The sequence below is a fragment of the Diaporthe citri genome (assembly GCF_014595645.1).
Source record: "Diaporthe citri strain NFHF-8-4 chromosome Unknown scaffold_5, whole genome shotgun sequence".
Classification (NCBI taxonomy): domain Eukaryota; kingdom Fungi; phylum Ascomycota; class Sordariomycetes; order Diaporthales; family Diaporthaceae; genus Diaporthe; species Diaporthe citri.
The window spans coordinates 1,202,730-1,228,568 of NW_025064850.1; the positions used below are offsets into that span (position 1 = coordinate 1,202,730).

Sequence of the window (25,839 nt, forward strand, 5' to 3'; positions counted from 1 at the left end):
ACCTCGTTTTCAACGTTCGTCCCGGGCCTCTGGTGTGGCTGCGGCGGCCGGAGCGGCACGCTTGAAGGGCGTTGAGACAGCAACCCTCCCAACCTCATTCTTCAGCTATCGCACCTGGTCGTATTCAGTGGCGCGTACATGCCCCGCGTCGAAAACGTTCACGTCTCCGCGCCAACCTCGCGTCAAACTGCCTCAGACATCGCATCATGAGCCTCGTTCGTTGCTATGGTGTCATGGATGTTTCTTAGACGACACCACGCAGGGGCAAATTAGGCGACTCCAGAGCAGCAGCTCCAACTATAAGACCGAAGGGAGCCTGGCTGCTTGGGAGCACCCCAGTGGCTCTCGGTTAGACGCAATTACGCACAGTTGCTTCTCTAATATGACGGGAAACCTAATTTACGCCTTCTTCTCGACACTCGCTGGCGTTGCTCTGGTCAGTGGGCATCACCTGGAAGGTACGTCTACTCACTGCGGAGTACCACAGTTCTCCATGTACAAAATCCACGGTTACTGATGAAGTGACCAGCCGTGCAACATGACAGACTCATGGGGTACGGGCAGGAGCCCGCCTCTTGGTGCTATACATACCTCAGCTACTATCTGGCCCCTCTAGAGACGCCGCCATACGGATATCCGGGGCCCGGGGGTGGGGGTGTTGTGACAACTATTACATCAATTGTACAGCTACCGACCTTGACCCCGATCTTCCCAACGCCGCTTCTGACGACAGCGCTGTCGGTGTTGCCCTCGCCCTCGCCCGCTCCTCTACCCTCTACAGCAGGCCCCAGTCTCGCACCATCGCCTGTCCCGGGCCCCGTGGAGATCATTCTAGCCATCATTCCGGCTGTTTCCGGCCGCATGCTTGAGAAGCGGACGGCAGCAAAGAGAGACCTTGGCGGGTTCATAAGCGATGCCGGCAGTCCGAATCCCAAGGACTGCAGATCTGCGACTACATACAGGCTGGATTCCGGAAGATTGCAGATTTCTTCCCGTCTCACCTTTTCGATCTTTGCTGACGCGGGTACGAGCTTCACGGCGTTCCGCGCTCGCGAATCGATCAATGCCGGTGCTAATATTGTGGCCACGACCTTCTCGAATGACAACTCGATTCTGCGTTGGCGCAACGCCTCGTTCTCCGGCGGCGAGGCTGGGTTCTGCCAGGTCGCTGCGACAGGCCAGGTGTACACCACCTATGTGGCTTCACCAACACAATGGCCGGCAGGATGTCTGCCAGTCTCTATCTCTATTATCGATCGTATGATATATTCCACTACTGCTCTGAGATGTTCATTCGTAGCTAACATTCCACCAGCCAGGTCATGCGTGGTTGGCAGCACCACTACCACTCCAAGCCAGCTACCAAGCACCGCTTCGATCGCAACTGCTGTCGGTTCCACCCAGAGCGTTGGGCCATCTTCGAACTTGCCTTCAACATCCTTGGTCCAGCCTTCTTCCGGCGGTTCCACCCAGAGTGTTGGGCCGTCTTCGAACTTGCCTTCAACGTCTTTGATCCAGCCTTCTTCCGGCGGTTCCACCCAGAGTATCGGGCCATCTTCAGACCTGCCCACGACGCCTTCGGTCGAGTCTTCGACCTCGTCAGGCCTGCCTACACATAGATTCGCCAATACGACCAGAACCCCATCGTCTGTCCTGCCCACCACTCCGGTTCCAGAATCGTCCCAGAGCTCTTCTGTCCCGGAGACTACAAACCCTTCGACCTCAGTCCCCTCTTCAGAAGCTCCCACGTCGAGCTTTCCCGGATCTAGTACCTCTCCAGTCGGTGCATCTTCGTCGACCGAAACATCGTCTCTTTTGTCTAGCTCCCAGTCATCTCCGTCCGAAACAAGTTTGACTTCCCAGTCAACATCCGTGACCTCGACTTTTTCCACGGGATCAACTCAAACACCCTCCACGTCCGAGTCAACGGCCAGCACGCCCTCTACGCAGTCGACAGCATCGTCGGCGAGCAGTGACTCCACACAATCCACCAGCTCTACCCAATCCACGCCGAGTACGAGCTCTACCGAGTCTACATCTAGCACCGGCACCACCGAGTCTACGGCGAGCACCAGCTCTACCGAGTCCACGTCGAGCACCGAGTCTACGACCAGCACCGAATCCACCACCAGCACAGAATCCACAACCAGTACCGAGTCTACGACCAGCACCGAATCCACCACCAGCACAGAATCCACAACCAGTACCGAGTCTACGACCAGCACCGAGTCCACCACCAGCACAGAATCCACAACCAGTACCGAGTCTACGACCAGTACCGAGTCCACCACCAGCACAGAATCCACAACCAGTACCGAGTCTACGACCAGTACCGAATCCACCACCAGTACCGAATCCACCACCAGTACCGAATCCACCACCAGCACAGAGTCCACCACCAGCACCGAGTCTACAACCAGTACCGAATCCACGTCCAGCACCAGCACGTCCGAGTCTACGTCGAGCACCAGCACCACAACCAGCAGCACATCGATGAGCACAACGGCTGCCGCAACACCGACGTGCGATGGTTTCCACGGATATGAAGATCCTACCAGAGCTGGTCAACATCTAGGTAAGGGCTTAAATTTTGAGGGAGCTATATTAATCCGTCAGTGCTAATTATTTCTGGCAGGAGTATATCAACAGACAGGCTACGCTATCTGCCTCGCGCTTTGTAACTCTAACCCAGACTGTGAGAGTTTCGGGCTCGATGATTTAGCGCAATGTCTCCTCTATGATTATGCTATTGAGGATGGTATGCGAGATGTTCCTCAATCACCAATCGTGTTTTACAACAGGGGTGGTGATTGTCCGGGAGACGACGACCCATCTACTACCACGACAACCTCTTCGAGTTCCAGCTCCAGTACCGAAGTGACGACGACAAGCTCCTCGAGTTCAAGTTCCAGTACCGAAGCAGCGCCAACTCAAGCGATCCAACGAACAAACCTTGTCACGAACGGAGATTTTGAAACTGGCGGTCTCGCTCCATGGTCCCTAGGTAACCATGTGGGAACAATAAACGTCGGCGTTGTCAGGTCTGATTCGGCACCGGCCACTCCACCCCATCCTGCCGGTGGGAATTACGTGCTGAAGTTTGACCTCCTTCCGCCTTTCGGTTTGAAATATTCGTTCCTCGAGAACTACCTTACAAACACCGTCTCCGGCCGCACCTACCGCATCAGTTTCGAGGTGGCCGGTTGCGGCGGGACGAATGACATTCGGTATGTCTATGTTAACGGAAACGAGATCAGTTCGTTTGTGGCTCAGGGTGATTGCAATACATGGAGCCCCTTCAGCGCCACCTTCACTGCGGTAGGGAATGACGTGATTGACGTCGAGCTTTTTTCACCCTATTCTTCAGCATCCACTCAGTGGTACTTCGACAACTTCGTCGTTGAAGAAGCATAAGAAGATGTGGTAGCACGTCGTTTGTGTACAAGACCCGTACACACACGCTTCTATGTTTTGAGATCTACATACTTCACAGTAATCTCCAATTGTAGTATATAGCCCAAGTAGTCTAGTTTAGTGAACTTGTTTCTTTTGTGTAAACATACAACTAAAGACTGTGTTTCTTACATAGTGATGGTATGAGTTTTGCGATCCGCGTAGCCTTGCGCAGGCGAGAATAGAGCGAGGCAGCCTGCAGGCGAAGAAGTACGGTCCCCATCCTTACAAGTCGTTTCCGAGACATACATGCCGTGTGGAAGCTGCCGCAGTCGAGCGCATTCAGTCTTTCAGCTCTGACGGCACAGGGGCCTTCAATACCATTCCTTTCGGGACTTCCCTCCACTGTTTACTCTCATCAAGGAGTGTCTGGCATCCCTCCCATTCCTTCCGGATAGCCTGCGCATGTATCTCGCTTCTTGGGGTTATCTTTGCCGGGTAAGGCTTCGGCTGCACCAAAAGGCCTTCAGTGAGATCGTTCTCATCCGGCACAATCTCCTGCCCATGAGCATCGACTGCCTTTTCGAAGTTGAAGGCCCACAGCAGCCTCGAGATACTCAAGAACAAGGAGCGGTCTGCAATGTGCATGCCCTGGCAGACGCGGCGCCCTGCCCCGAAGACGAAGTGGTCCCTCTGGCTGGGGTCACTGTTCATCGTCGCCTCGGCTGATGTCTGGTTGTCGCCTTCGTACCGCGAGGGATCAAAAGCCCGTGGGTTTTTAAATCGGTTTGCGTCCATATTGATGGCCCATACGTTCCCTGTGTAGTTGTCAGCAAATCGTCCCTGACCTCTGAATATCAAGGCAGTCGCGAATCGACAGCAAACAAGCCCAGCCCCGGCCATATTTTCCAAGCAAAGGGCAGCATTTCATGGGCAGGAACTTACACATTACTCCGGCGCCTTTAGGGATCTTGTAACCCATGTACTCATCATCTTGGATGACTGAATGCGGCATTCCGAGAATAGCCGTGGGCATCCAGCGCAGAGTCTCCTTGACACAAGCGCGGATATAAGGCAAGGAGTCCTAATCTTCGATAGTTGGGAGCCTTTCGGTGCCGCATAGGTTGTCGAGTTCGAGTTGAGCCTGCTTCTGGACCGATGGGTACAGAACCATGGCTTGGACAAAACCATTCAGCGTGGATGCTGTCGTGTCTGACCCAGCCTCATGGAGTGAGCCAACGATATATCCCGCCAGATCATCGGAGAAGCCATAGGCCTTTTGACCTTCAGCAACTCCGACGCTGAAACAGGGCTGTTCAACGTTAATCTTCCACGTCCCACGCATGTAGAACCCCGGCGAGACATACCATTGCTGTTCCCTGAAGGATCTTCTGCTTCGTATCGATCCAGTGTCCCACGTAAAGCGCCTTCTCCTTCCTATGTAGCTCCTTGGCATAGCGCCGCATCGGAAGCATGAAGTCAGGTAGTTTCCTCAGGAGAGGAAATACGTCCAGGAAGGCAGCCGTAGACGATCCCATCACCTCGCTCCACTGCTCGACGCAATCGTACAACCTCTTCAGGTTCTCGTCGTGGATGTCTATGGTCCTGAATCCAAAGACCATCTGCGTGGTGAGGGAGTTGGTGAAGCGGCGAATATGATCGGCGAAGAAGTGTGGCTGGTCTAGAATGCCGCATAACATCTGCTTGCTCTCGAGGTCCTGGTACGGGACGTATCCTTTCGACGCGTTTATGTGCAGGACAGAGTGCATGATCTTCCGTATCATACGCCATGTCTCGCCGTATGGCATGAGGAGTACGCGCAGGTACCCGCTGACCAAGTTGCCAAGGTAGAGTCCAGTGCGAGACGAATAGATGTTGCTGCGCTTATCTAACAAATCCTTGATAGCTTTGTCCGTCGAGAGCACGATCATGACATTGGTTCCCAGGATGAGAGAGTAAACGGGTCTGCCGGTCGGAATCAGTAATTCTGTTTGCTTCCTCCTGCTCGTGAGGCCCATTCAAACATACCCATACTCCTCTGCCCACTTTTTGAATTGAACATGCGGGTGTACTTGTGGTATTTGGTGTAAATTCCCAATGATGGGCATCGTTGGTGGCCCGGGAGGGTAGTTCTTCGGCCTTCGACCAACATTGCGTAGCTGGAAGATGATAATGGCAATGATGACGAGCGGGATAAAAGTCGTGTATGCCATGGTAGGATTGGCTTTCTAGAACGGTTCACAAGTGTGGATGGGAAAAGATGATAGTCGGATGTCCCAGGGACCGGGCAGACCAGAGTCGTGGGCAGTCCGAGAGGTAGTCTTTTAAGTGCAAATCGTTGCCTCTTGATCTAACTGCAGCCAAGATGATGACTTGTGAGGGGCCTCCTCCCACGCGTTCCTACCCCTCAATAAACCTCAGCACTCTGCTCTCCATCACGGTGCACTGCATCGTTGTGTTCCGTGGCGACGGGGATTGCTAGGTGGGCGGACCGTCCGGCACCAGCGGCCGATCAAGTCGCAGTATACGTGTACGCAAATACGCCGGTATATTGATTTGTCCTCCAACCTATCGCGCCGGCGGGATTTTCTTCGATGGCGTGGTCCTTGGTAGTAAGCCGCAGGACGGCCTGTCCCTTGGTCTGCATATGGCCAATCATTTATGGGGCGATGGTGAACAAGAAGATGTGACACTGTAACCCTCCCCGTCCGACCGTTGAGCTCTTTCCACTTCCGATTTTGATTTGTCGTAATTGCATGGCACCACATCAATTCTGCAGCTCAAGCGCTTACTAAGATGTTAGCACGTTGTTCTCCCAAGAACCAATGTTATTACCGACGAGCCGACATGTCGTCCGATGCATCTAATGGCATCGCTGCGATTGGCCAAGACATTGTGAAGGGTTGGCATTTCCCCAATGGACTTCGACTATGACACACCCCAGCCGTGTCATTACTCTAGCATATCCAAAGGGCCTAGCAGTCCTTCAGAAACTGAGACTGGCTGTTATGAATTCTCAGAGCTCGGAAGAGTTGCCGGTATCTGACTAGGGCTCTGACATATACCTAGGTCGCAACGAAGTTTAGCCCAATCAGCAAGAATCACATGCGGCGGCATTCAAGTTCGAACGCACATACACATAGTTAGATTGCCTTGTAATTTTGTAGGGGCCGGTTCATTGGTAATAGTATTAGTTGGCAGCCTCGTGATGTTGCGATCGCCAGCCTGAATCACCGTGGGAGTGAAAATGTGCTCTAGTGGGTTTTTATGTGTTCTCTGGCCGGGGAGGCAAACGCTGATTTGGAACTAATAGGGAGAGAAATGTGGAGTGAATGGAAGGAAACCCACGAGCATAGCTGTGGAAGGAGAGAGCTCATCAGGTAGGGCCATCCGGACTCCGAGTCACTAACGCAGACTCAATGACCGTAGGTGTTCACCACGCTGCGGTGTGAGGCACAAAAACGTGCAAACAACCACATGACCATCTTGATTGAAACGACTTGCCTTCACCACAAATAATTAGCAGGAGCGAAAAGAAAAACGGCACCAGACATTCTGCTCAATTCGTTGTGGGACACAACTGCTGATGCCAGCCATGCTACCTTTCAGACATTCTAGACAGTATTAGTAGGAACAACAACTTCAGGCGGCTGCCCTTATTGGAAAGTACTGCAATTTTCTGCCTCATATTATCTGTAATGATTTAAATACGCGAAAATTTCACATCATTTAAAACTGCATGTGAGCTTGGGCGTGAAAACTATGGTCAGTTTCGATTGTGATGTCACCTCGAGTACCAAGGCAATCGCCCAGTCACTGCCAAGATATACAGAGACGTGCAAGAAGCTTTTCTAGAATAGATAATCATACGCAGGTTATTCTACTGTGTAACTGACTTCAAGGAAGGGCAGCAGAGAAACAACCGCCGCTATTTGGGAGCCACCTGCCACCTAGATCGGCCTAGCCAGATCAATCATAATGCATGCAATTTGAAGCTGCAGTGCTCTTCTCTTCTGGGGCAGAAAAATCAACATCGAGCAAACTTTCAACACATTGGAGGTGTTAGATTGCGGGATGCCAGCCCGGGGCCATCTTTCAGAGTAGCTCTGGCTGAACACAATCCCACATCAGGTTTCCTCCCCATCTCATTAATCACATCCCAGAGAACACTCGGAAAACACTGGGGCAAAAAGGAAACACAACCCTGTCCTTTTCTCGGAACCATTGTTGACCAATGAACGACATCGGAGGTCGCTCCGGCGCAAGTAGCCACTCCTGGGTACCTATGCAGATGTCGACACGTGCTGAGGCGAATCTCTCCGTAATGGCCGTGGTTGTGGCTTGGCGTTGGTTGCTCTCTACGACTCGGTTATTGAATCCTGACGTGTTCCCGTGTCACGAAGTTTGTCCCACTGCTGTGGCGGACCAACCTCCCCAAGGGCAAAAAGAGCGAGCGAATTACCATCCAATTCATCGCGATCCACCACTCCTCACCTCGCCGCCTTTTGAATGCGCAGTGCATTCGACCGTCACGACTTGCGGAATTTGCCGCTCACCGTGACATTTGAACTCGTCTCGTCTTCGCCTCCACAGTCACTTCGTCTTTCAGCTGTCTTTAGGTCGCTTCAAACATGACCTTGCCATCTACAGAGCTTGCTAGTGGCAACAAGAGCACAATCCTCCGTCCGATCCTCCCTCGAGTCCCCCAAGACATACCACGACACAGCCCATCTCCCTTGAAAGCCATCACGCAGCGCAAGAAAAACACACTGGCAGCATGCGAGGCGTGCAGGAGACGCAAGTGCAAGGCGAGTATTCTTATGCGCCACACAAGCCCAGAGCAAGAAGGCTTGAGATGCACTGACAGCGTGGTCTTACCTGGGTGTAGTGCGATGGACAACGGCCTTCTTGCCTCCGGTGCCTTGCCAGCCAGCAAGGGTGCGTGTACTTCACGGAGCCCTGGGAATCACCGGCCAACAACCTAAAGCGAAAACATTCGGAGCTCCAGGCAGAAGTCCAACTACTCCGCGAGTCAAATGCCGCGCTGAACACGTTGTTCCAGGCACTGCGGTCCCGGGAAGCTCACGAGGCTGAGGCCATACTGCAGCGTATCCGGGAAGGTACTGATGTCGATTCCATCCTACAGTCGATGAGTGCTGGAGATCTTCTGCTTAACCTGCAGATCTGCACTGAGCCGAGGCCTTACAAAGAGTCTTTTTCGTGAATAGACTTTCCGAGTCCTTCCTACCGACGTACCCTTCGCGAACGATTGGATTACAGCTCCAAACTTGAGTATTACATGAAGTTGCTTTTCTTGATCCAACCCCAAGACACCCAAATTTCTGCCACCTCGTTGCTTTCAGTGGGACGGCCGCATAAATATTGAACGAAGTGCAGTGGCGATGCGCTGGGTAGTCAAAATCAGATTACCATGCATCGAGGTCATCGTGAAAGCTCTCATCCAACTATTTCCTCTTCCTTTTTTGGAGATCGCACCCTGGGGTTGACATCGCCAAAACATGACGGGTCAGAAGGGCGCGTCTCGGCAGGGCGCAAATGACATCGAGCGACATGTCCTCATGCAGGGCGGCGGCAAATTTGGAGTCAAGGAAAACCGCGTCTTGTCTTGCAAACAGCGCTGAAATCCTGTTCTTTGGCAAATGAATGCCAAACAACTTTTTCCTCCGTCTGATCAGATCGTCCACCACAAGGACGCAACATCATCATCTCCTCTGAAGCATGTCGTCAATCGAGGAGCTCCCCAAGCCTGCGCGCGTGACTGGCGGCTGCCTTTGTGGAGCTGTCCGCTACCGTGTGGACTTTCCCCGTGGTTATGAATTTGCCAAGAATGTGAGCAAGTTCTCCCTTCTGCACCCCGGAGTTGAAGCTGTGCATGCAAGTGCCTTCTCTCCGGTCCGCTAACGACTGTTTGGTAGACTGGCACTTGTCAATGCACCCAGTGCCGTCGCAACTCGGGGTCAGTTTTCTGGTCGTGCGTCCAGGTTCCAAAAGTCTGCCTCCGATGGGGCAAAGTGGACGAGAAAACCACAACTGCCAGCCAGAACGAGGAGTGGACGCCCTTTGAGCGCCCGCCCTCTGCGCTGAGGTCGTTTTCGGCCACGCCTGGAATCGGGCGCGGGTTCTGCGCAACTTGTGGGGGCTTCCTTACATGGATGAAAGATGAGGGTTCTCTACTTGATGTGTCCGTGGGGACCATCGATCCGGTTTACCTGGTTGGCGCCAGTGATGATCCTGAGGTTGGAAAGACTGATGCAGACGGGCAGGAGGTTCCAAAGGGTGGTTATGGGTCGATTCTTGCGGGAGGATACGGCCGGAATCTTTGGTGTAGCAACGAGATCAAAGGGGTCACGGATGAGCTTGCGGCCGTGGGTGTTGGTCGAGGCACGAGATCTCTCCAGAATGATTGATCGATCACATGGCACATTTCAAAACTCGACCACTCTGCCCTAATTGCTATGGCCACGGGTTTGGGAATACAAACGACTTGGTGCCCTGATCTAGCCTGTGCCCCATTCATGAGTGTGAACTTAGAAGGTGAAGCCCGGGTCCACATAACCAACCAGACTCTTACTGATCGAGGTGCGCCCTGTCCCCTCGTCCGTGACCGATTGTCACAAACACTATTCCCAGGGCACAGGCTCGCTGCAGTGACCAATCGAAAGCTGTACTGAGCCTTACCCCCATGACTACCCTATTATCATCAGCTGGGGGCGATGGGACGACATCGTCTGCATTGTCTGCTTCGGTAGAATCGTAACAAAAAATGTCTGAGCTCCATTCACCAGCTATTGTTCTTCGTTTGCTTCCTGGCGATGGCACTAGCTCAATTATTTTAATAGCTCTCGCAAAGGATGGAGCTTCTGATAATCTTGTCACAACACCACCCTTGGCCCATCACCAACCACCTCCCCCAGAGCTTTGGGCAACGCATGATTTCTACCTGCTGCCGTCAATTTGCGCACTCTCAACTTCGATCTGCGACCTTCGACCTTTAATTTGCCACTCCAAACTCTTCTTGACAGAGATACAAGCGACAGTAACCTTCCAAACGTCTCTGACTCCGACTTTCCCTCCTTACAACCGTCTTCAGCACCCTTGGCTCGAGTTTCGGAACTTGGCCATGGACAAAGTAAAATTTCGTGACTTGTACGCCGTCCTCGGCCTCACCAGCCAGCATGTCAGTCAGAACGAGATTCGAGTCGCCTACGAGAAACTTGTTGCCAAGTTTGACCCAGACAGGAAAGTTGTGCGTCCTTCGCCTGATGCGGTTGAGTTCGTGAAGGTGGTTCTCCCGCTTCTGCTTTCTAGCCCTTCCATTTCTTTGCCTTCCCTTCTCCAAAAGCCGTCACGTGATCGTGGTCTTCAGTGGCTCTTATGCTAATGTGCCGTCACCACTCAGATTGAAAGCGCTTACGACATCCTTGGCGACCCTGAGAAGCGCGCTGAATACGACCAGAGCCGCGCCCGCGTCCACCACGAGGTGAAGAACTCGCCCGAGCGCACTGGCAAACCAGGCCAGAAACTACCCCTCGATGAGCAGTTTCCAGCCGCACGAGGACAACTCCAGCTGCAGACATGGAAGCGACCGCGGGCGCGACGGACCCCGCCTCGGCCACAATTGCGAGTACAGGCACAGCTGCGAGCACACGGGCACCGGCTCGCAAAGCTACAACAGCAAGTACAGGCCCAAGGACTACGGGAGACAATGCGGCAAATTGAGGTTGGATCAGATGAGGAGTTTGAGAACGTCTGGGCATGGTTTTCCCAGATCTTCGAGGCTGCCGAGGCGGTCCACGAGGACAATAAGCGAAAGGAGGAGGAGGGAAAAGAAGCTCTCGCCCGACAAGCGGCAGAGCAGGAGGCCAAGTTGAGAGAAGAAGAGGCCGCTCGCGAGGAAGCGGCAGCAGCGCAGGCGCAGGCGAAAGAGATCGAATGGATCAACCAAGAAGCCGAAGAGTCCATTCTGGTCCTGGCGGGCATGGGAGAACGCCCCATGGCCACCCTGACGACCGGGTACGCCCAGATGCTGCATGAGGACTACGTTCGGCGGCTGGTTGAGAAGACCGATGACCTGCTGGACTACCTGTGGGACAAGGCACACTCCGGAGACTGGATCTGCCCGAAAATCAAGGAAGGCATCGACCTCGACCGGCTGCTGGGGTTGGTCCTGAACCGTGAGGCGCAGGAATCCTACTTCCCATCCGCTACGAAAGACCTAGCAGCATCTCTGCTCCGCAAGTGGCGCGGTGAGGAGTGTGACGAGACCGACGACAGTACTTCGCCGGCTGAAGAGGCTACTTCGCAGCCATGCTCCGACTCTGAGAGCTCTGAAGGAGGGAGCTCGACCGAAGAAAGTGAGGCTGAGGGAGAGTCGTCTAGTGTCGACTTGCAGTGTAAGTATCGAGCCAGGGTGTCAGGAGAAGCGTGCACTGCTAACAACACTTCACCCTCACAGCCTCCCCACAAGCCGCTGAGCCGCACCACTCACCCTTTGCACAGAATGCGAACCAGCCATCGCCATTTGCACAGAATGCGCACAAGAAACCCCCCCTTGCCTCTAACAACCAGCAGTACAATATTGGCACTGTGGCGTCTTTCGCTGGATGGAAGCGCGTGCGATCACCAGCTCCGTACGAGGAACAAGAGAATCAGTGGTCAAAGAAGCAAAAGCACATCGGTTGTGTTTAAGCTCCTCGTGGTCGTTTCTCTCGGAGGCCTGAGTCGGACTGTCTTCGGACGTGATATCTGTTGAGGGATGGCCGATTTCGGGGGATTTGTTTTGGTCAATGCCTCTCACAACTAATGGTGTCTGGAAGAGGCTAAGGCGGAGGTGAAACTGGCCTTTTCGAGCTTCAGAGGTTTGCCGGGGAAGGGTCAGTGAGGTGTGAAGGAATACGGAAAACGGTTCGCAAATGACACACCCAGGTACAGGAGTTGCTCTACAGAATGCTATCCCATTGAGGATTATTCCGTAGGATTTTGTCTAACGAAAAGAAAGGTGTCCTGGTCATACCATGCCGACGTGGTGATTAGGATCCCTGTTGCGATGGTATCATGACCCTTGTCGATCTTTGCCGCTGCCGATCTCCACCTTTTCTGCCGAGTCCAAGGCCAGAGCTGCCGGACCGTTGACGCCGGTTCTTTCTTCCACCTCTTCTTTCTTCTACTGTTATCTGCCTCATTCCTGCCCAGCACGTAGGGAATTTGAGTTCGAAGTGGCTCCCTTGTGAGATATGGCTCCAGTCAGTGAGAAGCTGCCATTGATGCAGGACGACGTTCCTGCAGCTGCGCGTTACCCAACGGCGCCCGCGACGAGGTGCACCCGGTCCAAATGGATCGCCGTCCCCGCGCTGGCCCTCCTCGGCCTGTGCTGGACCAACAGCCTGCCCTCTGCCATCTTTGGTGACCAAGGCCCCGTCTCGCGCCCGGACCTTGCACAGCAATGTCGCCAGGTTGACCCTCTCTTCCCAGGCAAGGGCTCCTCCTCGCTGGCGTCCATGGACCAGTACCTCGCGTCGTCGCAGTTCCTCAACGCCAGCACTGTCCGCATGTCCAACGCCATCCAGATCGCCACCCAGTCCTATGACAACATGGGACCCGTGGGCGAGGACGAGCGGTGGGAGGTCTTCCCTCCCTTCGCTTCGTTCCTGGAGAAGACCTTCCCGCTCGTCCACAGCACCCTGGGGCTTGAGAAGGTCAACTCCCACGGCCTGCTGTACACCTGGAAGGGCTCAGACGCCGGGCTGAAGCCGACCGTGCTCATGGCGCACCAGGATGTCGTGCCTGTCGAGAAGTCCACCGTTGAGCAGTGGACGCACCCACCGTTCAGCGGCGAATTCGACGGCAAGTACGTCTGGGGACGTGGCGCTGCGGATGACAAGAGCAGCCTGATTGGGATCCTAGAGGCCGTCGAGCAGCTCATCGACGCCGGCTTCGAGCCCAAGAGGACGGTTGTCTTGTCCTTTGGCTTTGACGAGGAGATCTCGGGCTACCAGGGTGCTGGTAACTTGGCCGAGCGTCTCATTGACCGCTACGGCAAGGATGGCGCGTCGATCATCGTCGACGAGGGCTCTGGCCTGGCTAAGCAGTGGGGCACCGTCTTCGCTCTTCCTGGTGTCGCTGAAAAGGGCTACATTGACGTTGATGTCATCGTACGGATGCCCGGCGGTCATTCGTCAATCCCGCCTAAGCACAACGGCATTGGTGTTACCGGAGAACTTATCACCCACATCGAGGCCAACCAGTACGAGCCACGTCTGTACGAGGAGAACCCCTACCTCGGTCTCCTCCAGTGCGGTGCGAAGTATGCACCAGAGTTCCCGCCCAGGGTGAAGAAGGAGCTGCGAAAGCGTGACAAGAAGGGCGTCGCGACCTGCCACAAGCGGGACAAGCTGGCCCTGGAGGCAGCCAAGGAAGGTGACGCGGTCAAGTACCTCTTCACCACCTCGGTCGCCGCGGACCTCATCAGCGGAGGCGCCAAGGTCAACGCCCTGCCCGAGCGCACCGTCCTCACCGTTAACCACCGTGTCAACGTCGGCGAGAAGGTCTCAGACGTCAAGGACCGCATCACGGGCATCGCGGCCGAGGTCGCCAAGAAGCACAACCTGACCCTCCACGCCTTCACCGACGAGGCCGAGACCCCGCGCTCCATCACGCTCAAGGTCGGCCACTCCCTGGAGCCCGCCCCCGTCTCGCCGACGGACGTCCAGGACAACGGTGACGCCACGCCCTACTCGATCCTCTCTGGCACCACGCGTGCCCTCTACGGCGAGGACGTCGTCGTCTCCGCTGGCTTGATGACTGGCAACACGGACACCAAGTTCTACTGGGACCTTACCAAGCACATCTTCAGGTATAACCCTGGCTTCGACCCGGCCCAGAACTTCATGGACGGCATCCACACCGTGGACGAGAAGATGAGCATGCAGGGCCATGTCAGTGGTGTGAAGTGGTACAGTCTTTTCGTCAGGAACATGGATGAGGCTGATCTGTGAGGGAATATAATGCCGGAACTAGCGTCAGGGAAAGCTGCACGAGATATAAAATGATGTTGTGACCGTACAGTCGCCTTGTAAAGTCCAATATTTTTTCTATTATGAGAAATAGATAGATACGAAGCACATTTCCAGATGGACAAGCCACATTAAGATCCCACTGCCTTGAAACGATGCATGTCACTTTGGAGAGCATCCTGCCATGGTCAGTCTCACCTTCATAGAGAAGTGCTACCACTGGTAGGAAGGGATAGATAGTTGGAATGTGACTGGGAATCAATCGCCAACCAATTTCATGGGCATTTCATACTCGGCTTTACCATGTGTACGATCCCAATGTGAAGAATTCATTTGGCCATGCCAGTGCAATCAGTTCCTGAGCCAAACTCTGCAAGGGGGACCGACATTTGCGTAAACTCTCCGTGTACAGTCTGTGGGATGCCGCTTTTGGAACAACTGATGATATAAACGCATTCCCGCACCACGAGGCCATTCGTAGATGTGATTGACTTTGGTTGTCAAGCTTGGGAATCACGGACAGAGCGCTCGCTGCAGCATCGTTCGCAGAAAGACCTCCCAGGACACGAAGTGCTATGCACCTTGCCATTGAAACTTACTCGCTGATGATATCTTGCAAATACCCAGCGGTTCATAAAGAAGGAGGCCAATTGTGACCAACGGAGGCTGAACGCGTTGACTGATCAGAACCGACAGGGAATCGCTATCAAATTTTCTTTTGAAGACATCTTGTCTGGGTATATTATTTTTAACCCCCAACACACGGTGTCTTGGTTCTCCTCCCCTGGCTGATCATTCTCCAACAAAGAAAGTCGACGAAAATACGACGGCTTTGTCTACTTGATTTTGTTGGTAAATGGACAAGGAAAGCCTGCAACGCGTGGTCGTGATAATATATGGGTATCCCCACGAAACTCTGGATTTGCGCACCCCATGTCCTGTATCCTGCTCGCATCTGTCCCTAAACATCGGACTGAATATCTTGAAAATATAGGCCTGTATCAAGCCAGACCTTCGACATGCTCTTCGGCAAGAAGAAGTACGAGCTCATTGTTGGCAAGCTCGTTAGCCCCATTCCTCAATTGGGCGACAGCCGTTTCACGGTGACTTGCTTCGTCTATCTTGAGGGAGAGAAAGCCGGCAGCCCGAAGTGGCACAATGTCCACGAACGCTCTAGATTCCATGTCGAGCTTCAGCTTCAGCAACTAGATGGCAACACTGACGAAACGGCCACCTCCGCACCACAGCACCCAATGGCTAACCCTATCGATGGACTGGAGGGTCCGACCTCGTTGTCCGGTCTTCATTCGAAGGTGACGGAGAACGGAGGGCTGAGGTTTGACCTCGACCGACTGCATATCCTCCCGGAAATCGAGAAGGGTACCTTCCGGATCCATGCAGCTCTTTTCCGCGCTCATTTCAATCTCCTCCGGAGCTCTGAGTATGAACTGCTGGCTGAGGCGGACAGCGAGACCTTCACTCGGGGCGATATGACAAAGCACAGGCTCCCAGAGGGCTGGGAAGAGTTTCAGGGGTGTGGAGGATTTAGATAGCTGGCGCATGTGAGACCAAGAAATCCGCTGAAGGGTATCTTGCGGTTGTTTCTTTGTCGAATTTAATGGCGCGTGTTTCTAACCCTGAAAAATTTGTATGCGTTGAGGAAATGATTTTCTTCCCACCATGTAACGAAGAAACAATTAAGTGTTGTGGACCCTCCCTCTCCTCCTTGAGCCGGGAATCCATCTTGCAGAAGGTTTCCAGCCCTTGATTATTTACGTCTGGAATTGTTGCATTCACGTGTGCAAGTCCAGGGGAGACGTTTACGAAAGCTATAATCTATATCCTCCAGCCTCTGTGGGATCATACAGAATGAATTCATGCCTCTATGGAATATGTGAGGGCATTATGGACCCATGATGAAGACTCCAGACGCCGTGCCAGGACAATACAGTCCGTTTAACCTATTCCCAAATGCGTCTACCAGAGCCTCGAACAATACAGGGGCTGACAAGGCCACATGCAAAGAGAAAGAAATGGCCAGGTCTATGTTTAAAGCACAAATCTCACTTTCACTCCTTGACCATCCAGAAGCAGCCACCGAACAGGCCCGCAGCGACAAGCGTGGTCAAGAACCCAGCGCCGACCCTGTCACCGGCGGTGATGGGCTTGAGCGTGCTGAGCGACTCGTCCGTCTTGTCCTGGCCACCGTTCACGTCACCGGTCGAGGTACCGCCCGTGATGGCGGTGTAGGGCGTCGGGGCGTTCCAGTTCTTGACCTGGCTGTAGAAGACGGCGGACAGGGCGGCCATCTGCTGGCCGACGCCGTTCATGCCGTCCCACTCGGCGCCGTCGACCCAGTGCATGCCGCAGGCCGTGCCGCTGACGCCCTTGTACCCGTCGGCCTCGGTGGCCGTGCCGGAGCACTGCTGCGCGGCGCCCACGGCGCTCGCGGACAGTAGGGGCCCGATGATGTCGTAGGTGTGCTGCGCCATCTGCACGGTCCCCGCGAGCCAGCGCACCAGGTAGGCCTTGAAGGAGAGCGAGTCGGTCTTGCACTGGAAGGCGGGCTCGCAGGCGGGCTCGTACATGACCTGGTCCTGGAAGAACTGCTGCGAGGTGTGGTTGAGGATGCCGTCGACGCGGGTCTTCCACTCGGCCGACCCGTTGGTGTAGTTGTACATGACCGCGCTGCCGTGCAGCCAGATGCCCGCGTTGTACGTCCACTGCACCTGGTCGATGTTGGTGCAGTTCTGGTTGTCGCCGTAGCCCGCGCCGTCGTAGATGTTGTACTCGTCGTCGATGAAGCCCACCGCCTCCATCCAGTCGTACACCTTGGTCGCCCAGTCGGCGTAGGTCTGGTTGCCCGTGTACCGCGCCAGGCGGGCGCCCAGGTTGAAGAAGCACCCGTTGGAGATGGAGTTCTTGTATGTGTAGCCGTTGTTGAACGTGAAGATCTGCCACCGTAGTCCGCCGCCGCAGTCTGCGTCATCCCATCGTCCGACGTACTCGTTGAAGACGGCCTGCACCAGGGCGAGCCATTGGGTTCCACCTTCTTCGGTCTGGTTTGGGTTGAGGAAGTTCAACTCGGCGGCTGACATGGCGGACAGTGCCCAGAAGCCTTGGCTATGGTCTGGTCAGTCTTGTGGTCTTGGAAGCCACTCGAGCAGGGGTATGAGACGACAGGGCCTTCCATCATGTGTGTACGTACTCATCGTTTCCTTCTGACTTGGTCTGGTTGAGCGGCATGAAGTCATGGTCGTCGCCTATTTGGTGTTGCATGGCCTGGTATGTCGAGTTGACGTATGTCTCGTCGCCTGTGTATGCCCAGTAGTCCACCATCGCGCCGAACATTGCACCAGCTTCCCACCCTGTATGTGTTGTCCGCGGTCAGTTTGCTGGCTGGAGGGAGACAGGCGAAAGACAGTGACATACAGTAATATGGGTCTGGCAAGTTGCCTGGCACGTCACCGGTGTTGTTTCCTGTGTAGTACTTCATCAAGCCATATGCTATCGTCGATGCGCCCTCCCTGATCGAGTCTGTCACGGCATTAGCTCAACATGTCCCGGCGGGAGCTAGAGGCTTGTCAAGTCCGGATGAGGCCAGACGTGGGGTGTGTTGTGCCGACGCACCTTCTGAGTTCCAGTCGATTTCAAGGGCCAAGGCCATTGGCGCCATGGCGCCTGCCAGCCATATCGAGGCCACGGACGAGAGCTTCATGGTGTCTATCTGCCTCGAGTCACGTCTTGCCCAAAAGCACAGGCACGCGGCGTCGGAACAAAGTTAAGTAAAGGAAACAATTAGCGGTGGTAATAGAAAGAGGGCGGGCAACGAGTGTCGAGAAGATCGAAAACCGGAGAAAGGGCAGCAAGAGGGGCCGCCGGAGGTTCAGCAGCACGGGTAGGGCTGCATGCTTTTGACTGCATTCGCTCTCCGAGGATGGAAAAGCTGCCTCGTACGAAAAGGCAGAGAAGGAGAAAGGGGCGTGAGGCGCAAGCTGATCTCGGTGGGTCCATCTCTGCGTCCCCGGGCGTTGTCCCCATGGTGCAAGTGGCCAAGGGGACCCCTCCGCCATGGCTGTTTGACCCACGGCGGTGGGACCAGAGAAAATCAACCGCAGTTCGGACTGCGTATCCGTCGTATCGACATCTGCTCAGTGTAGAATTGTGTCCTAAATGCTGCCATGGTACCTCTCAAAAGCGCTTACTAGGCTGTGCAGGGAGGCAATGAAAACGTTGCCGGGCGTCGTCAGCTCTCACTTCTGTCGAGACACTGCAGCGCGGTGGATTACGAGGCACACTGGTGGTACGAGAGAGAAGCGAGAGAGGACGAGACGTTGAGAATGGGATGCCAAGCCACGTGAAAATTACCGCCAGGGGTTTGTCCAATTTGGGAGCCGGAAAGTCCCCTGGCCCCAGCACGGACGCAGGCTCATGTTCTCGCCTCAGTTTAGGGGTCCACCCTACGGTGCATCCATGGCCACTAGGTGACCCCGTATGTTGACTGATTCAATCTGATCGACGCGAAATGGCACATGCAATCCGATGGCTATCTGCTTCGTTCTTGGCTGGCCGGCTCGCTGGTTTCCCAAGCTGGCCGGCACGCTCGATGGCGGTGTGTTGGTGATTTATTCTTTGGTGCTGTCGCTCCCCGATTGTGTATGCTTTGACATTCGTGTGATCAGCGGTTTCCCCAGGTTTGCCTGGCCTGGAAAGTCTAGGTCTCCAGAGTGCAGAGTGTCGATCTCGGAAATGTAGCCGGCTTCTGCCAAACTCAAATTGACCTTCTAGAATTGGGTGCATCGAAGGAAGATGACGATCCGCACTCGACCAAACAAATATCTTCGCCTCCAATCTGCACCGAACGTAACATATTGCTTTTTTACTAATTGACAGCGTGCTCATTCAAGTTGTGAGCTGGGCAAAAAAAGTGAAAAACAAAGCTCGTCCTGCGAAGAGGACCGCCCAATGTCTAAGTAGCACAAAAATGCCTCCTGACGGAATCGAACCGTCGATCTTCGCATTACGAGTGCGACGCCTTACCGCTTGGCCAAGAAGGCTCGACATGGCCTCGATTCAGGGACTTATGTCAGTGACTCAATTGTCTGAGGAACGCTCCACTTACCTGGAGTCTGTGCTGTGATTAAGCCCTGTATCTATTGGTATTTTCTCTGATGCAGCTCCAAAGAAGTGTGATAATGTGGAAAAGGACATGGTAGATTGGAAAATGCTGAAGAACACCCATTCATCTTATCATCGTTGAACAGTCCCTTGCAGATCTCAACTCAGCCTTTAGTTTTGGTCATGAACTTCAATTTCTAGTTACTTGTGACTCTGCAAGTCCTATGTACATTAACATAATAACAGTTGTTGTGGTGTGAATCAGCCAAATCAATATGCAGTCTCCACCTCACTGAGGATGTCAGCGGTCTTAAGATACCCAGAGAAGGGGGATTTTAACAACTCTCAATTTAGCAAGCCTGGTAATCCTTCGTGCCAACCAGTACATTGCATTGCTCCAAAGAATTGAGAGGAAAAGTTTTTATGTAGCCCTAGCTGCCTTCCCCGGGATTTCGCAACCACCAATGCCTAAACGTGACCTCGAAGTTTGTGGCTTGAGAGCAAACAATGTGAATGGAGCTTGACTCTGTATGTGCTTGGATAAGTTCAGTGGTCTCGTTTTTAATCTGTTTACATATGCTTGGATAAGTTCATATTCCTAAAATGCCTAAGTTTGATTTTGCTTTGAGCCTATTCCGGGTAGGCGTGGCTCATGGAGCACCAGCGGAAGCAATTGTTGTCACAATACCCACTACAGTGGCCCGCTATATAAACGTCACAGCTTCGCCTGCGGCTTGTAGACTTCTAGCTTTCCTTTATTTGCACAACGACGATTTATTACTATGGCTCTCTAGCAACACCGTAATAATTGTACATCCACGCCCTGATCATGGGTCCTCCCCCCCCCCCCTCAACGAGCCAGCAACACGAACTGAACATCAGACCGAGGACGAAAGGCGAGTGTCATCCAGGTTGCACTTAATGACGACGACGCTGTCGTTTCTTGGCCAGAATATGGTGTCATCATTCATCAAGACGCATCTGTCCAAACTTACTTCGCCCACCCAGTCCCTCGGTATGAAGTAAAGCCTTTGAATCATTTGGGTATGATTCTCGCCATAAGAGTTCGATCCCAGAGGATATGTGCAAATCCAGAGGTCGTGATCCAAGAATACCAGACTCGAGCTGGGAATAATCCCTAGAATGGTCTTGATACGCGCACAGATATGCTTTGGAATACTCGAATAGCCCAGATGCTTAGGGAGTGAACCGTCTTTGAGTGGAATCAGACAATCCATATTGAAGATCATAACCCTTAGAGTCGTTTCCTTGGTCTTGGAATTTGAAACCCCTGAAATCAGGATCTGCTTGCCATCCTGGGCCAAGGTCGCAGTGATGGTGTCTGTGCTCTCTCCATCTAGGGATATCTCAGAGAATCCGGCATCCATCGACGTCACGGAACTCCTTTTTTCTTCGGCTTTTCCGGTCGTGTTGGCTTCCTCCTGACGTTTGTATGGTTGAGACCATTGAACTTCGAGGTCTTGCCATCTGTATGCATTAATGTCTTCCTGCCCAAATCCTAGTAAAAGATCTGGTTGTGAAGGGGACAATATCCAAGCACGGCTCATGCAGTTGTCAAAGTCTTTGGAGGTTGTGAGACTGCCTGTTCCAACGAAACAGACAAAGATTTTGTTCCTCGCCACGATGATCATATGGAGGCAATCCCCACTAAAGAGAATTTCGTAGATAGTCTGATCTTCCAGGAGGATATCTGGGCTCGGTAAATTCGAGATCTTCAGGCCTCCCGCTTCTTCAGCTCCTTGTCGAACAGACATCACATCTATGCGTCCTGAAACATCACTAACAGTGACGTATTGCCCGTCTTTGCTCCATCGGATGTGTTGCACATCGAAGAAGCTATGGAACCGGGCAATTTCTATGCCGTTTTCTTGCCCTTTCTCAAACAAGTGCACAGCTCCGTTCTTATATGACACCGCGTAAAGAGACCCGTCTGCGGTTGGAGCAAATGCCGAAATTGCTTCGAACGGTACGAGCGTTGCTTCTGAGAACTTGGACAATTCAGTCGTTGACCGATCCTCGCTGTTTGTGTCACTGGTGACTTGCTCCTCTTGATCGAAGAACCGGGCCAGACTGTTCGACTCCCAGGCATTCACCGAACCGCCGCGCAGGTCATAGAAACGGCGACTGTCCGTACTAAACGCCAACTGAGCCACAATGTCATCGGATGACAACTGGTAAATGATTGTGAAATAGGCAAAGCTCCAAATCTTCACAGCGCCGTTGCTGCTGCTAGTAGCGAAAAACTTGCCGTCTGGACTGGCTGCTATTTCGTCTGCGCGTGCATTCGGTGCTTCCACATTTTCGTTCGTCAAGGGGTGCCACTTGAAAACGCATCCATCTCTGTACACCCCGAGTACGTGATCCGTGACTGGATTCCATGTGAACCTGTCGACTCCCCACCACGCGGTGGAGCTTGGCGATGTGTTTGAAGATTGTCTCCTCTCGTCCTGGAAAGATTTGGACCTATAGCATCGGTTCATACAGCGGCCATCCAGAAGACTCCAGATAGAAAGGGGTGCGCCTCGGTATGATACACCGACAAGGTTGTTACCGCTGTTGAAGGCGATACACATCGGAGAATTAATGATTGCTCCTTCGATGCGGATTGTCTCCTTGAGAAGATGAGGAAGAGGTATTTGCCACCCTTTGAAGTCCTCCACAGAGATGCTTCGAACAACATTGTCATCACCACCAAATAAGAGTTTCCGGTCGCCCTCAGCGAACACGAGGGCCTTGGCTTTGACATAGCGAGGATTTGTTGTTGATCTCAGAAGTGTTGCCGAAGGAATTGACCACATCTTGGTGGTTTTGAGTCCGTACGTGGCGAGCGTATCCCCCCTAGCGTTGAGGACCATAGCTACAACAGCTTCTCCATGCTCCACGACACAAACCCGTGCGAAGTTGGTCGTATCCCAGATATAAGTCGCCCCTGGGATTCCCAGAGCGAGGACGGCAAGATATTTGCCTGCACACGATATCTTGTAGCATTTCGATTTTCCATCAAGTGTCAGCCTAGCGAGGTTATCACTCCAGTCCTCCATTTCGGTCCCTTGTATCCTCAGAGAGCTTGTATGAGGCGAGTAGCATGTTCGGCGCAAGACACTTTCTCCGGGACAGACTGCAGGTACAACTTCGTAAACCACGCCAGGAATCGACATTATGTGGGATCCGAACTTTCCAACGACTTTGATTAGATCAACCGACCAGTCCTCGAGAAGTTGAACGTCCGTCAGGCGATGTTGCATCGGATTTCTCGTAGCATTGAGCCTTTTGAAAATCCGCACAAATGATGTCAAGACTCTGGAGGTCTTGACCAGGACTTCCAGTTTCTTCGATACCGCCAAGATGTGAATCCAGGTCAAAACTGCCTGACCGCGAAAGAAGTCGACAAGTAGGTCGAGATACCTGTCGAAGGCCTGGTTGCTATGGCCAAGGTGATAGGACCAATTGACTGCACTGTAATAGACGAAAGGTTCGCTGTCCTGTAGGAGATTTTGGCTTTGAACAAGTCTCCAACGTAGATTGGGGTCGCTTAAAACTCTAATGGTCGTCTGGAAGAGAATGCCATGCGTTTTTCGAGGCTCAACGTGGAAATCACCATCGCGGTTGTTGGTGAGGTACTCCCGGGCCGTATGGTGCAGCATATCGATCTGACCACTCTCCTGAACCTGAAGAAACTGACCGCAGGTCTCTTTGATGGTCCATCTGAGGTCGACAAAGTGAGAGAACTGAGGTTGAAGAGCCTGTGACATCTCTTTCAGGTCGAGCGGCCGTTGAGCACAAACAGTCCACTGAAACAACGCCAGAATAAGAGGTTTGTTGGCCCTGCGAACGGAACTGGTGAGATTCTCCTCCATGCGTCTGTACAAATCATTCATGTCGTCTGGGACTTCTCTGAGTAGATTTTCGATGCCCTCCTCTGTATGACAATGCAGAATCTCGTCCAAGACCAATTTTGCCCATAAGAAATTCCCTTCGCAACGAGCGAGCAGTTTTTCTAACAGGCGATCTTTGAAGTCAGTTTCCCCCCTCATGTGTCGGAGCTCTTGTGTGAGGAATCGTCTTATATCTTCTTGGGCGTGATCTGGGTTGGGGCTCTCGATCTGTTCGACAAGAATCCCAGAGGATAGTCTGTCAACACCTGCCGAAATAACATCTGTACTACGGCTGAGCAAGATAATTCTGAATGGGACGTTTGCATCAGAAATGCTTTTCAGGCAGTCCAAGAATATCCGCGGAGATTCGCACTCGTCCAGAGCGTCAATGACCCAGTAAACTTCGCTGGATGAAGCCTTCAGTAAGGCCTGTTCGAAGAGTGCTCGCCATGTCAACATCGGGTCCGAACTCGATTCGAGGCCCAAGGTCTCTGGCGAAATGCGGCCCAATTCTTTCCTGAAAGCTGTTACGCTTTTGGCCAGCTGGTACGCGAGTACCTTGAAACAAGTTGCAACGGACCTTCTCGTCTGATCCGAGTACTTGAAAAAGAAGAACTGACACGGAACACCTGCCCTTCTTAGGTGATTCACAAGGAATGCAGCAATAGTTGTTTTACCACTGCCGGGCGGTGCGACGTACCACACAATTCGTGACTTCGGCGTTGAATCAAGCCAGCGCATGATGCATGGGTTCTCCAATATCCACGTGCATGTGTCTGGCACCCACTTATCCAAAATTGCACGGTAATCATCTTCAGCTGTCGGGCAGGCTCGAGACAGGCACTGGAGCACCGTGCTCTCGCTGTCGGTCGTGTCAATATCCTCAGCTTTACTTCGGGTATCTCTGGAAGAAAGAGTGGAGGCTAGGAAGATTATCGCGTTCCTGACGCTCAAATAATTCGAATCGACTGGGCTTGAGTACTTGCAGACATCATGATGGTCTGCCTGGAGAGGGCGGGAGATCTCCGCTGGGTAGCCAAGTATGGACGTCTCTTTTTCCAATACCATAACATTCTTGAGTCCGATTGATGTAGCAAGCGTCTCGTAAAAGGACCAAGTAGAAAGCCGCGATGCGTGGTGGCGAAACTGTTCGTTCAGCTCTTCAATTGCCGGCGAGCTCTTTGTGAGGTCTGATATAAAGCTTTTCGGAGATTGGAAAGACGCCGATAATACTCTGTTGAGTACTTCGGCAAGATTGCTCCCACGATGAGGGGTGGAAAGGAAAATGATACCCTGGATGGATGAGACCATCTTCGAGTAGATTTCATCGTGAAAACCCAGGAGATATGCTTTTTTCACCACAAGGCCCCCCATGCTGTGGGCAACGAAAACAACTGGCCTCGATCCGATATTCAACTCCTCGCCTGCAAGAGTCCTGGCAAATCGCATTTCGAACAATAACTCTTTGGCAAAGTCCGTTATATTTGAGATACTCCGGCTTGCACCGCGCCAGTTTGCATCATAGCCAAAGGTAGATATCCGAGCCTTTTCAACTCCAGGCTCAAAAGGGAGCCATAGTTCAGGCCAGAAGAACCCTGGGTCGTGATTCTTCGACCAGGTTCGTTGACTATGTCCACCCAGCCCGTGGACAAAGATTATGTCGAAGGCGATCTCCTCCGGCTCACGAAGGACATGGAGTCCCAAAGCCAAGGTCTCACTGCGAGTAGGGCTTGGTCTGCGGCTGTCATTGGACGTCGCGATCAAGGACGGCGTTAGACGCTTTGAAACCGATGATCGTTCCGGTGTGCTCTCTGTCTCATGGAGAGTGGGCGTCTCAGAGACTTCGGCTGGTGCTATAATACCAAGCGAAGGTATGGGTCGCTTGGCATCCTGCTTTCCTGGAACCTCAACATCATGCCCAGGGCGTGACTTCTTGGAACGAAAGCGCTTGAACTGCAGCTGTGTGAGTAAAATGCCTCATTCACTTCATACTCGAGGACATTTCACAGTATTTGCCGTGGTGAAATTTCCTGGAAACAAACATGGCCAACATTGGAGAATTTCTCTAGCCCAGAGGACGTTGATTGGTTATCACTCACCATGCTGAAGCTGATTGCACTTCACATCCCGACGTGAGAGTGCCAGCTTGTTGGTGACGCAGAATAGCACCGTTGGACGAGTATGTAACTGCTGGGTTCAGCTGTTGGGTGGTAGGGGGAAGCGGCTTGTTGAATGCCGTACCTACCGAGGGCCCTGAGACATGTCTATACGGCACCTATGGCTGGTATACGCCTGTTTGGCGATTGATAGTTGAAGGTGGGAAGGACCTCATAACTATCTAACCCCCTCCTTTCGATTATCAATCCCTGCTACCGGGTGTCTCCGCAAGCTGACCCGGT

General features: G+C 53.1%; 9 protein-coding genes and 1 non-coding gene across 10 annotated transcripts; 5 read left to right on the forward strand and 5 right to left on the reverse strand.

Moving 5' to 3' along the window:
- Positions 1 to 382: 382 nt before the first annotated feature.
- On the forward strand, positions 383 to 3,414 carry INS49_011023 (uncharacterized protein; the record flags this gene model as incomplete). The annotated part of the gene is made up of 7 exons (XM_043171744.1): positions 383 to 436; positions 688 to 1,184; positions 1,316 to 1,598; positions 1,824 to 1,949; positions 2,043 to 2,522; positions 2,865 to 2,955; positions 3,005 to 3,414. The coding sequence occupies 7 exons, from the start codon at positions 383 to 385 to the stop codon at positions 3,412 to 3,414; spliced, it is 1,941 nt and encodes a 646-aa protein (XP_043023489.1).
- A 321-nt stretch (positions 3,415 to 3,735) lies between these two features.
- INS49_011024 (uncharacterized protein) lies at positions 3,736 to 4,408 on the reverse strand (the record flags this gene model as incomplete). The annotated part of the gene is made up of 2 exons (XM_043171745.1): positions 3,736 to 4,211; positions 4,339 to 4,408. The coding sequence occupies 2 exons, from the start codon at positions 4,406 to 4,408 to the stop codon at positions 3,736 to 3,738; spliced, it is 546 nt and encodes a 181-aa protein (XP_043023490.1).
- Positions 4,409 to 4,477: 69 nt separating this feature from the next.
- Positions 4,478 to 5,606, reverse strand: INS49_011025 (uncharacterized protein; the record flags this gene model as incomplete). Its single annotated transcript, XM_043171746.1, has 3 exons — positions 4,478 to 4,705; positions 4,761 to 5,358; positions 5,422 to 5,606. 3 exons carry the CDS (start codon positions 5,604 to 5,606, stop codon positions 4,478 to 4,480), a joined length of 1,011 nt encoding a protein of 336 aa, XP_043023491.1.
- Positions 5,607 to 9,132: 3,526 nt separating this feature from the next.
- INS49_011026 (uncharacterized protein) lies at positions 9,133 to 9,821 on the forward strand (the record flags this gene model as incomplete). The annotated part of the gene is made up of 2 exons (XM_043171747.1): positions 9,133 to 9,243; positions 9,330 to 9,821. The coding sequence occupies 2 exons, from the start codon at positions 9,133 to 9,135 to the stop codon at positions 9,819 to 9,821; spliced, it is 603 nt and encodes a 200-aa protein (XP_043023492.1).
- Positions 9,822 to 10,534: 713 nt separating this feature from the next.
- Positions 10,535 to 12,102, forward strand: INS49_011027 (uncharacterized protein; the record flags this gene model as incomplete). Its single annotated transcript, XM_043171748.1, has 3 exons — positions 10,535 to 10,699; positions 10,814 to 11,807; positions 11,870 to 12,102. 3 exons carry the CDS (start codon positions 10,535 to 10,537, stop codon positions 12,100 to 12,102), a joined length of 1,392 nt encoding a protein of 463 aa, XP_043023493.1.
- Positions 12,103 to 12,677: 575 nt separating this feature from the next.
- On the forward strand, positions 12,678 to 14,408 carry INS49_011028 (uncharacterized protein; the record flags this gene model as incomplete). Its single annotated transcript, XM_043171749.1, has 1 exon — positions 12,678 to 14,408. The coding sequence occupies one exon, from the start codon at positions 12,678 to 12,680 to the stop codon at positions 14,406 to 14,408; it is 1,731 nt and encodes a 576-aa protein (XP_043023494.1).
- Positions 14,409 to 15,445: 1,037 nt separating this feature from the next.
- On the forward strand, positions 15,446 to 15,979 carry INS49_011029 (uncharacterized protein; the record flags this gene model as incomplete). Its single annotated transcript, XM_043171750.1, has 1 exon — positions 15,446 to 15,979. One exon carries the CDS (start codon positions 15,446 to 15,448, stop codon positions 15,977 to 15,979), a length of 534 nt encoding a protein of 177 aa, XP_043023495.1.
- A 516-nt stretch (positions 15,980 to 16,495) lies between these two features.
- INS49_011030 (uncharacterized protein) lies at positions 16,496 to 18,144 on the reverse strand (the record flags this gene model as incomplete). The annotated part of the gene is made up of 4 exons (XM_043171751.1): positions 16,496 to 17,549; positions 17,635 to 17,794; positions 17,859 to 17,963; positions 18,057 to 18,144. 4 exons carry the CDS (start codon positions 18,142 to 18,144, stop codon positions 16,496 to 16,498), a joined length of 1,407 nt encoding a protein of 468 aa, XP_043023496.1.
- Positions 18,145 to 19,411: 1,267 nt separating this feature from the next.
- INS49_011031 lies at positions 19,412 to 19,483 on the reverse strand. Its single transcript has one exon. It is a non-coding gene; the product is annotated as a tRNA-Thr (tRNA).
- A 1,796-nt stretch (positions 19,484 to 21,279) lies between these two features.
- INS49_011032 (uncharacterized protein) lies at positions 21,280 to 25,542 on the reverse strand (the record flags this gene model as incomplete). Its single annotated transcript, XM_043171752.1, has 3 exons — positions 21,280 to 21,285; positions 21,350 to 25,393; positions 25,540 to 25,542. 3 exons carry the CDS (start codon positions 25,540 to 25,542, stop codon positions 21,280 to 21,282), a joined length of 4,053 nt encoding a protein of 1,350 aa, XP_043023497.1.
- Between the last annotated feature and the right edge of the window lie 297 nt (positions 25,543 to 25,839).